General features: G+C 43.2%; 1 protein-coding gene across 1 annotated transcript; it reads right to left on the reverse strand.

Annotated features, from left to right (window-relative positions):
- Positions 1-3,165: 3,165 nt before the first annotated feature.
- On the reverse strand, positions 3,166-11,085 carry LOC124219323 (laminin subunit beta-1-like). The gene is made up of 10 exons (XM_046626708.2): positions 11,036-11,085; positions 10,891-10,941; positions 10,198-10,435; positions 9,246-10,117; positions 8,975-9,154; positions 8,591-8,913; positions 8,092-8,502; positions 7,811-8,009; positions 5,701-7,739; positions 3,166-4,858 (listed from the first exon to the last, which is right to left on the reverse strand). The coding sequence occupies exons 1-10, from the start codon at positions 11,052-11,054 to the stop codon at positions 3,887-3,889; spliced, it is 5,304 nt and encodes a 1,767-aa protein (XP_046482664.1). The 5' UTR covers positions 11,055-11,085; the 3' UTR covers positions 3,166-3,886.
- Positions 11,086-11,927: the final 842 nt, after the last annotated feature.

The following is an 11,927-nucleotide window of genomic DNA, read 5'->3' on the forward strand; positions in this document are numbered from 1 at the left end:
GAAAGAAACTGTTCGTGGCCTGGTTTTTCTTTTTTTTTTTTTTTTTTCTTTACCACTGTCGGCATTTATTGTGTTGAACCCCGTTCACTTTGAAATGACAATATTTACTCAAAATGACTTTATCTGAGTAATGAAACAGTTTTTGGAGGATCTTGAGATGTTTTGGACACGTTACAGAAGTTGAGTTAATTTTTTTCTTCAAAATTTGCGATTTTTCAGAAGATTTTACCTTCATTTCATATACTTGACAATTATTTAACGTGCAGTATACCTCGAGAGAATCGTAAAAACCGAAAATCAAGATTGTTATTTGTACAGTGTACAAAAAAGCGAATGGGTTAATCGGGCGAATTGCAGAAAAAGGAATAAGAATTGAATGCAACATTTCGAGTAATTCATGAAGTTACTCTGACCTGCAATTTGCATTTTTGTGTTCGAAAAAATTCACAGAGATTGCAAAATATCTTCCTGTAAATTGACTTTAAAGTTTTTACTTTAAATTGCAGTAACTTAAAAAAAAAGGAGGAAAAAATAACTACAGATTGAAAACTAACTTTATTACTGTAATAAAAGGTTGAAAAATTATTTTAATTTTTGATAAAAGAATTTTGATTCTTTCGTGAAGATCACGAAAACTGCGATCTGGATCGATTACACCCAAAAACAGGTATTTAATAAAGTTATCCGATTTACCCTCGGATATTTTTATGAAAAAAAAATAAAATAAATAAATAAGAATAATTTCCCATACACGAGGCAAAGAATGACAAGAAAACTGATGAACGTGTCTTTGTTGTTCGTCGACTCTGAAAATACGATCAATATTGTTTCCTCACGGATGATCGATGGTGCGTAAAGTTGCGTGAAAGAGCGTAAAATTAAATCACGATATGCTAGAGCTCGCAAAATTTTTCTAGTCTGTATTTTTTCATCTATAGTAATGGAAAATTTGATTATTGAAAATCTAAAACGTGAGGGATCGCGATTTTTCGATCCATCCTGCGCTGTGTCTCAGTCTCGTAAATTGACTCTTGCCGCGGTGTTGCGAGCGGGAATTTAGCTTCCTCCTCGGTAACTTCTCTTGCTTCTCTCCTAATCTTTCTTTCCACTACTCTGACTCTTGAGAGGCTGGCTAGCCGTCGACCACCAACATGTCGGCGTGCTCGACTCGACGCGTGTGTGAGAATCGTCATCTCTTACGTACCTACACACGGTACAGTCCCGCCTGCGATTCAAACGCGTTCCAGAACAGAGCGAAGCCGTTAAGGCGCGCTCGGGACTTGGAGAAGAATTGCTGATGGAAGAAGCGAGAGATTATGCGAATAACATTGCGAGAAATCGTTTGAATCATTCGTACAGTTCGTTGCATCATAACTTTGACTCGGATTGACACCGTCGGCGATTATTTCCGCGAATTGCTTGAACGTCTGCAGAGATTCGCCTCAAAAGTATAACAGTTTTGTTTTATCCCACGCGAGGACGAGAAATCATAAATATATGTATAAACTTTATCGCGCCTTATTGACAGAGGAAACTGTGTGCTAGTTAGGATTAATCATTCGATTTAGTTGAAGTCGAGTCTATACGTTTGCGTGCCCCGCGTACGCTAAGAACGTGTAAGAAAGCGTCGGGTCTAAATTTAGAGAACTCGGCTTATTATATCTTACTGCAGGCTTCTCGCGAGTGAAAAGATTTTTCGAATATGCAGTTGCAACCCGCGGCTTATTCAAAGATTTAAGAACTCTTAAAAGAAGATTTAAGATCGAATAACTACTGGCTGTTTAGTTTTTTTAATCAGTGAAATGAGAGGAAAACCGAAGCAATTCAATTTCGCAAAAAAATTCCGAGGCGACAATTTACCAGAGAGAAAAAACTGAAGTAGGATAATTGAACGAGTAAATGGGGCGGGGTTGAAGTTCCGGATTTGAAAAGTTCCGAAAGCGCCTAATTTAGAATTATTTGGTAGCGAAACTTGAAGTAAGGAAATCAAACTTTGAAGAAACATCAAAGTTCGAATGGTCGGAAAATTGACGGCTCAAGGTTCCGAAATGCAAACTTCCGATAATTCAAGTTAAAATATCGAAACATCAAAGCGGTGATTTTTCGTCAAAGTTTGAATTCTTTATTTTAATTTTCGCCACCAAAAAATTCGGAATTCGGCGCTTTCGGAACGTTTTAAATTCGGAATTTTAACCTTGCCACGAGTAAACGACTCTTAGCTAGGATAAAAAAAAAATATGGCTACATTTACAGAAGCTTCGAGGCAGGTGCCAAATATGAAAACGATAGTTGAGGCGACGCGGGGTGAATTTCAAGACCTCGTGATACGTGCTGCAGGTGTTTTAATTTCCTTCTGCCTCAATGAAATGTTCAGAACTAAATAATTGCTGTGATTAATATTGATTCGATCATGAATTATATTTTCCTAGTTTCTTCCTCAGTCGCGAGTATTTTTCAACCCACAAAGAAGCGAGCGTGTAGTTAGAGCAATGAACTATTTCGTCAAGATGATCTTATGCTCCGTCCCATGACCTTTATTTCCATTTTACTTGTTGTTATTTTTATTCTATCACACATATATTCCATGCTCGGCAGTGAGCTTATCAATCGGTATACGAGAATAGACACTCGATTCACCTACAAGACTTCAAGTTTGATTCGTGTATGCGAGTCTAGAGTGAAGATCTCCACGGTATTTTAGTGAAGAAAAAATCTAAGGAGCTGAAAGCGACTCAATGTACGTTATAAATAAGCGATATTCATTCAAAACTGTTATACTGAATTGCTTTCATTTCTTCGAAATCATATCGAACTTTCTTATCGTCGCAGTTGTTGCAATGCTTCTGCAGATAACTCACACTCTTATCGACTTATGTAGTGCGCCAGATGATGCATTCAAGAGAAGAAGGATCGGATTGTGACAACGGTTTAAAAGCTGAAATTCAGTTGGCGTTAAAAAATTTCGGTACGTCAAGTCGTTGCATGCACCGGACAGACATTTCTTTCGACGAAAAACGAGCAATGAAAAAAATTTATGCCTGCTAAATGCATTCAATCACCTATATTCACATATTCTCATTTCGTTTAACCAACAAAATGAATGCAATTAAATTCTCTTGGAGTCAGATCGGTAATAAGTAGTTTCAAATCGGGCTGACGGCAAGTATTTATTCATTACATTGTAGAATAATAATTCAACTCATGGCAAAGCAATGAATCGAAGCTGTTGTGAACGAAGGAAGAACGCGTGGGTTGTTATCTGTGTGTAACTCCGGTTCAGATAGCCTCTAGACTGCAAGACACAAACTTCAACCAGCAGGAAGTAGGCGCGCTTGGAAACCACGTGCTGTTTATTTTAAAGCAGGTTCACACTCTTCAATTTTCGTCGCGAGAATTCGATTTCATTTTCCGCGGTGCGATAAATGACAAATACTACCGAATTCCTCTGATTATCAATTCAAATTTTACTTTTATTCAACTATCATAGAGCTCTTTTGTTACAGTAGCTGAATATAGCTTGACGAATAAATATATTCGAGAATTATAAACGCAACAAACTAAACTATTACACGGATACACGCGATGCGTAAATTCTCAGATATACAAGTCTCATGATTTTTGGTTTCAGCAATTCAGGTATTATATAATAATTATTTACAACTATCTTATAGTCTAAAATATAAGGCACTTGTCCACTTTGGTTTTGTTCCTAGAGAACGTTTCTAGAAATGTTAAGAAATATCTTTTCGAAAGTTCAAATCGCAAATACTTCGATCACGGAGTAAATAACCCGCCAGTTATAACGTTTGGATTAATACCTGTTCTTAGGCGAAAGCTCAGTCTCTCAAACTGAAGTTACCGCGAAGCCTCATATTCTATCCTTCGCCTACGTCGAGCACTGAGCATAGGTCTGTGACTTGTGCTGAATGTGGTTCAAGTGTTTTTCCATTTGACGCGTGAGGGACTCGACCTCGGACATGAGGTCAGCCAGGGTTTTCTCGTTCTCTGCGTAGGTTCCTTCCATTCCATTAATGTCCTTAAATTTGGTGGTCGTGTCAGCAGCGAGCTCAGAAGCCCGTTGCAGAAGTAGTTTCGACCTAGAAATTTTTCCCTCACTCTTTTCGGCCTTGAGCCTCACCGCCTGATTCGCCACTTCGAATTCTTGAACCAATTTTTTAGTCTTCATTCTCGTGTTCTCAGCCTCAACCGTGACGTCGCCGATTTCTGAACCGATTTCTTGCGTCAATATAAAGTCATTTTTTACGATCTGAGTCTGAAGCTCGGTCAAACGCCTGTCCAAATCGTCAATTTCTGCAGTAGTGTTGTCAGCCTTTTCCGCAACCGCATCAATCTCGATCAGTATATCGGTCAAATCATTATGGGACAGGGATATGTGTCGCTCGATCTCGTCTATGGCCAACTGTGCGTCTTCCGCAGCGATTTCCGCCTCTGTTAAAAACACGACTATGTTTCCAGCCCGCGTACTCTGCGCGACAGCCGAATCCTTAGCCCTCACTGCCTCGTCTCGCAGAATTTCAGCTAGCTCCAAATCTTCCGCAGCATCCTCGAGGATCTTCTCAGAATCCGTCAGCGAACCGACGATGCTTCTTATGCTGTCAGCCAGGTCCTTGATCTCGTCTGGGTTCAACTTTATGTTTTTCTCCAGCACCTTTTCAGCCAAGTCTTTCACCATCGCTGGACTCGGTTGTTCTTCGTTCAGGCTATTAGATATTCTGCTGTGGAGGTTTTCCAGATTTTTCGTGAAGTTACTCGAGAAGTTGTAAGTCTCGAATGCAGCATTCAGGCCGAGTTGAGCGAGATGTTTCGCGGCTACAGCATCATCTTTCATTTGCGTCATCTGAACAGAAATCGGTAAAAGACATAAGAAATCAGTAGAACAAACACAAGTTGAAATTTAGTACCTACATTTGACCCTACCAAGGTTCGTATGAGCCTACTTTGAAGCAAACCGAACCTAGATATCCTACATCGACCCTCTAACTCCTAGAAATTGAAGTCCTAAACCCTACTTTGGTATTCTCAGTATACTATTGAACCTATGTTGACGCTATTCAATCTATAGCTCCTACATTGGACCCGTAACTCCTTCTCTATGGATATATTATTACAGCGACAGTCAAGTGTTCACAATGAGTAATCCAAGGTCTATTTCGACATAACTTTCAAAAAGTTTCGATAACATTTGACAATTAAGTATTGCATTTCAACTGTATTTAATCAACGTTCTTAAAAACCCTTTAAACTGATTTGATACAGAAAATACGATTAAACGCACGTATATACCAATTCCTATTTAATGGGATTCTAAGTTGATTTCATACGTTTTAATCGTATTTTTTGTATTTCAATCATAACCAATCCAGGTCGATGGACCTTTTTGAGCTGTTTATCAACGGGGTAGGATTTTAAGCGTTAAAGGAGTGTTTAAAACAAGCAGGATCAACCCTACCTCTGGAGGGTTAAAGGGGATTCTGAAGAGACGCAACTTCGAGCCTAAGCTTAGTAAATCAGGAAATTCCGGACATTTTTAGCGTCAAAATAGGGTCTGACATTCCATTGAAATAGAATTTACTGTAGGTACAATCTTTAAACTCTACCTAGGAGCTCCTATGTAGGGTTTATATTAGACGGTAATTTCGACTCGGGAAGTCGAAGGAAAATAAGCGAAAACAATCTTACGTTTCTAAGTAACTGTTCGCTTTCGTCTTTGTGTTTCTTTATACCGGCAGCTCGCTGCTTGGCAAGATCCAAGGCCCTTTCTGCCTCCGTAACTGCACCGTCATCGCAAGAAAGACCACCACAAAAACCGCAGCCAGCACCCCCGCATAGTTCGTCGCATTCGTCGACACTAGCTCCACACATGGCGAGATTGAGGTCGGGAATCAGCTGGTTGAATTCGTCGAGTTCACCTTTGAGTCTCTTCAGGGAATTATCGTTCTCATTGAGCTTGTCAGTGAAAGACTCTGACCGCTTGGCAAGCAAGTTTTCAGTGTTCTTCTGATATCTGTCAGCGTCCGCTAAAGCGGTCGTTGAACTACTGGCCAGCGCTTCTGCCTGGTCCGATTGCTTCGCCATTTGGTGAGTTAGGTTCAGAGCACCGTAGACATCGGCCTCCTGCAAGACTGTAGCGTTCTCTTTGAGCTCAGCAGCGGCTTCGATCAAGCTAACCGTTCGGTTCTTCATGTTCTGAAGAGCCACTTCACCGAGACTGACCCGCTGACTGATGGATCCAATGTAGTTGTCGACTTCGTCGAGAATGGCGTCCGAGAAGGAAACTGTGTTGTTGAGATTATTGGCAAAATCAACGAGCTCGAGAAGGTCCTCGGCCGTGACGCTCGTCTTGTTGACGAGCTCTCGAACCCCCATCAGTACTTCGTCCATATTATCAAATTCCTGACTGTAAATTCCGGCTGTTCCAATCTTCTGAATTTTCGATGCTGCGTCTATAACATCGTATGTTCTGTTGCTTAAACCACTCAGCGTCAGATCCCAGTTTTTAAAACATTCGCCACACGGAATGCAGCTCGGAGCAACTCCAAGGTACCCACGGTCGCAGTGGTCGCACTTGACGCCTCCAATTCCAGCCAGACATATGCAGGCCCCAGTTTCCCTGTCACACTGTTGAGTGGATGATCCGATGAGGTTACACTCGCACGGCAGACACTCGATGTTGGGATTGCCCCAGTGATTCGTTTCGCACTGGTTACACTGCCTTCCTCCAAAGCCAGAGCGACATTGGCAGGTACCGTCATACTCGTTACATTTTTCTGACACGCTTCCAATCACGTCGCAATCGCACGGATCGCAGCCTTCTCCGCTGGCAATTCTCCAGTGGTTTTCTACGCAGGTATCACAGTACTGACCAATGACGTTCGGCAGACATGGACACTGTCCATCACGATGATTGCAGTGACCGTCGCGGAAGTTGGTGCCGAGGACGTTGCATCCGCACTCCTTGCAATCCTGTTTCAGCGCGTCACCGTAAAAGTCGGGCTTACAGATTTGACAATTTGGTCCGTCAGTGTCGTACAAACATTGGAGACAGCGTCCAGTGTGCGGGTTGCAATTCCCTGGTTGCGACAGATCGGTGTTGTTGTTGCAGTCACAGGGCACGCATCTTCCCGTTTGCACATCGGGACTACCAAAGTAGTTTTCAGCGCAAATGTCACACCTGGCTCCGGCGTATCCTTCGTAACATTCGCACACCACGTCTAACGTGACGGGGTCTAGAGAACACCTGTCAGCGAACGAATGGCCGGAGTCCCAAGTTCCCGGACAAGGACAAGGCCTGCATGGAATGTCAACCCCGATTTGAGGGTCTCCGTAATACTTTACGGCACATCTATCGCACTGGTGACCAGTTGTGAAGTCCTGGCAGTCGTGACAAGCCCCCGTCACCGAATCGCAGGTCTGGGCGTGACCGTTGCACTTGCACCGCTCGCAGTGTGGGAAGTTCCAAAAGCCAGGATCACACTCGCCGCATGTTCTTCCGTACGTGTTTGGCCTACACTTGCACCTCCCTGTCTCAAAATCGCAGAAATTATCCTCAGCGCCGACGCTGTCACAGTCGCATGGCACGCAACCAGCTGGACCAAACCCATATGTCCCAGGAGCACAACGATCGCAACGTCGACCAACAATGTTTGGCTTGCACGGACACGAGCCTCCGTATTGGTCACACAGCAGACTGTTGGATCCCGTCGGATTACACTCGCAGGCTGCATCAAACGTTCGACAACTCAAATAGGGAAATGGATTAGAAAAGTCAGATTACGTCCTTAATACTCACAGGGTGCTCCATCGAAGATAAAATAACCGATGCTTTTGCGGTACTGCGCACAAATGTCAACCTCGTTAGTTTCCCCGGATGGGATAACATTGTAAAATATCTCGTCGCAATGACGCCTTTCGAAGTCTTGTCTCCGCATTTCGCTGGGTGGAGAACCCGCGAAGAACGGGATACCTTCCACTTTGGGCATCAGGACGATCTAGAAATTTTAATTCATGAATTCCTCAGATGTTTTTGGTAACAAACCTCAAACTTAACGTAGGTAGTCAATATTTTCTTACAGAGTCAATCAGTATTGAAGCTGTGGGGCCGCCTACACGGTCATACGAATTCTTGAACTGGAGGACTACAATGTATTTTTTCCCTTTCTCAAGACACACTGACGGTACCGCAACGGCGCTCCGCGAGTTCACCGGAAGCCGAATATACAGTTCGTCATCTTCCGGTTCCCAATTAGCACATGCCCCTTCAGGGTCCACGTCTTCCTCTCGTTCGACAAATATCTGAGCTTCTTCTAAAATACCCGGGACCTCGGACTCGTAACGTAAGACTATGTCGTATTCCATGGACTTCACTACATCGTCGATCGTGAACTCCAACGTCGAACCTTCAAAGGCTCTTATGAAACCTGGTCCGGTCCAGGTATTGGTTCTACCATCACGATATGGTTCTCGGATCACGATTTGGCTTTTCTGTAAAATGAGTTCACATTCTGATCACACAAAAAAAAAAACAAGTTCCGATCTGGAATAAACAACCAAACAACTGCGAAGAACTCACATTGGTTTTGCTTCGTTCTCCTTCGTAAACCAGATAATCTAGAGCAACTGTGTAATGGTTCTGCTCCGGTTCATTGCAAGTTCTGCCGTCGATATGTGCCCTACAGCTGCACTGGCCAGTTACTACGTCACATAAGTTATCATAAGCACCTCCAAGATCACAGTCGCACGGCTTGCAGCCTTCTCGGTCATCGGAGAGGCCCCAAAACTCTGGGTAGCACTGATCACAATCGCGACCAATTACGTATGGCTTGCAAGTGCATTTTCCAGAGGACACGTCACACCCATGTAAATCAACCGTGCCGAGTGCATGACAAGAACAGGCTGTGAAAAGTTCAAAACGTGTTATGATTTCAACACCGACTAATCTAGCGTGGTAGCATACCTTGACAGCCTTCTGGATTCTCTGGACTAAAGTTCCAGAATCCAGCTTTACAGCGGTCACAGCGACGCCCTTCCACGTTCAGCTTGCAATGGCAGCGGCCTGATTCCTGACTAGTCAACATATCGGTCAGAGGGTCGCAAATGCCGTCGTCCAACGAACCAAGTTGGTCACAATCGCAAGCTGTGGAAAATTTAATTTCCAAGTGAGCCACCGATAGCGGAATATGTTGAGAACAATGCAGCATGTGAATGCAGAATGGATTTGGACTTACGTTGGCAGGCATCAGGGTCACTGATATCTCTGGTGAAGTCATGGTAGTAAAACGGTTTGCAAATCTCGCAGTTCTGTCCCTGCGTGTTATGCTGACAATCGTCACAGACACCGCCGGAAACTCTGCCAGTTCTGTCGTAGGTGGCTCGGTCGAAGTGACAACTGGTGGCGTGATTGTTACAGTTACACTTCTTACAGGCATGGGTCTGTTTTCCAGCCGCCGGTTTCCAAGGTAGGTCGTTATAAAAGTCTTCGCACATTTCACAGTTCAGTCCCTTAGTGTTGTGCGTGCATTCACAGCGTCCGTGAACCATGTCCTGGCGGTTAGGTATACCAGGCAGAGGCAAGCACCTCGAGGCGTGTCCATAGCACGAGCAGGATCCTCGAACAGCCATGTCTTTTATAGCGTAGTAATACTTTTCTTTGATCTCAGCCCGATTGTCCAACAAGTCGTCACCGAGAGTGAGAAGCCTCGTGAAGTTTATTCTCAGATTGGTCATTTTCAGAAGATTTTGCACTTCCTGAGAATAGGGATTGTCGATCTGCACATTGGGCAACAATACCCTGAAGATTATTTCGCCGTCAGTCGACGGATCGACGGTTGAGTAACGCGAGTCACAGACAACGTCGTTTAATTTTTGGGGCACGTGAGTTGGTACATGAGGAAATGTCTGCTCGCAATTATGGGCGAAGTATTTGTAAACACGCCACGTTTTGCCGTAATCTGATGATCGCTCGATCAACATGGCCCCCGGTCTAAAGGTCTGAAACCTTATTATAATATGCGTAAAGTGAAATTCTGCCTCCAAATCCAATTGTAAAGTGACATTTTCAACTCCATTCTCCGATTGCCACCAAGAGTCGCCAAGGGTTCTGAAAAATGCGTTCATGTTTAATTACGAAGTTAAATTCTACACTTGCTTAGTGGTTTAGTGTTTACAGATAATACTAACCGAGGGCTATGAGTGTATGTGATGTTCTCCACGTTGTGTCGTTGCTTACGAATCGCGGCGTTACAATAGAAACACTTTTTCCTCTCTTTCAGATGGGACACTATGCAGAATCTTTCCGGTCCGTTTAATCCACAGGTCGACGATGCTGTCAGTCTGTTCTCTCGACCAATTAGTAAATTTCCAGTCGCCGGATAGCATGGTCCTTCGTCGCAAGGGCGTAGATTCTTTACTGGGTATCCTTTTGAACAGTATTTAATCAGCTATCAGTTTTTAAAAATAAGAAAAAAGAATAAACAGCAGAGCCAAATCAAGGTTAAGATGACAAATATAAACCAGTGCAGTGCTTTTTATTGTGTTTTATAGTTGTTATTTTTGTTAGTTTCAGAAACACCAAATTGCTTTATAAGTTTTTCAACCAAGATTTTGTTAGGCTACAAAGTAGAATAAAAATTGATCGAGCTCTTTGAATGAGACACTAGGAAATGAACTGTTCAAGTGAAACATTATTATTCTTAAGTTGGACATTTTTGAATACGTCTGTTAATCACAGCTGTTAATGGGTAGTAACGCACATCATCAGATGACTTTGAGAGCTCCATCGAAATTTTGAAACGGAACTAATAGCCCGTCAATTCATAATACTAAATGATAACGGTATTAATTACATGCTTTCAGTAAAAATAACATTATTACTTCTCTGCGCTCCTCGGATTCTGCCATAGGGACGCTGAGCAGCAGCAGGAGCTACAATTTGAAAAGATCAGACAGGCTTGATGCTTTGCATGAGAAAATTAATGTACTGCATAGTTTTCACAGAAAGGTAAACACCAGTACGCACCTGCCATCACTGCGACCATAACAACAAAGAGAGCACAGATGAATCCTTGAAGCCGAACCATTTTGTCGAAGTAGTTTAATATTTATTTGTCGCAACTCTGCGAGTCTCTCATCAGCTTTCTTCTCCTGATTATGAGAGCCTATGGTTCAAAATTAACTCCGATACTTCGTTCCGATATTATCAATACCCAAAGCCACTAAATCTATGTCCGAGGACAGAAAATACCGTTCGAAAAATCACCAGTAATCATTTTACCACAAAACAAATCGCGGCACGATTTTAACGCCGGGAGCTTTGCGGCCCGAGGAGCTCCTGAGGACAAAGAAATGACGAAGCGGATCCCTGAAGGGGGACTGCGGACGTTTGAAACGCGGGGTTTACGGACCGGCTGAAGGGATAGCCGGGAGGGTCTCCCTTCCTTCCAGCCCCTCACCAACCAATCAGAGAGAAGAGTCCCTCCGAGATATCTACGGGAACGGTCTTGCTCCCTGATCATACAAGGCCTCACCCCGGCCTTCCAGGAAGCCATTATCTTCTAGTGGCTCTCGCTTTACAAGAAGACTCGAAACCCTAGCCGCGAGGTGGAGGCGGAGGATTACATTATTCATTCACTTTTGGCAAATACTTATAATCACCCAGTTCACAAGGGAATTAACGTTCATCCCTCAGCCTGGCAAAAAATATCTTCCCCCTCCCTTCATGTTCTGCGTCTCAAATTGATTTGCTCTTCAGGAATCTTCCACCATGTTGCCGCAAGGCATCAATGTCTTTCAATTTCGTTGTACGAGATACATCGAGAAAAGATTGTCTTATCCTTCTTTCAAATTAATAGGAAAAGTTATGCAAATTCTCGACTCGTGCTTTAAGCCTATATAATCAAGTGTTCTACAGA

The sequence above is a fragment of the Neodiprion pinetum genome, chromosome 5 (genome assembly GCF_021155775.2).
Source record: "Neodiprion pinetum isolate iyNeoPine1 chromosome 5, iyNeoPine1.2, whole genome shotgun sequence".
Taxonomy (NCBI): Eukaryota; Metazoa; Arthropoda; class Insecta; order Hymenoptera; family Diprionidae; genus Neodiprion; species Neodiprion pinetum.

What these genes read in the sequence shown, in the direction of transcription:
- LOC124219323 (XM_046626708.2), bottom strand. An exon ending in AATCCGAGGAGCGCAGAGAA is followed by an intron (nt 10,436 to 10,890) that starts GTAATAATGTTA and finishes ACTGTTCAAAAG; the next exon opens with GATACCCAGTAAAGAATCTA. An exon ending in TGACCCTGATGCCTGCCAAC is followed by an intron (nt 9,155 to 9,245) that starts GTAAGTCCAAAT and finishes AATTTTCCACAG; the next exon opens with CTTGCGATTGTGACCAACTT.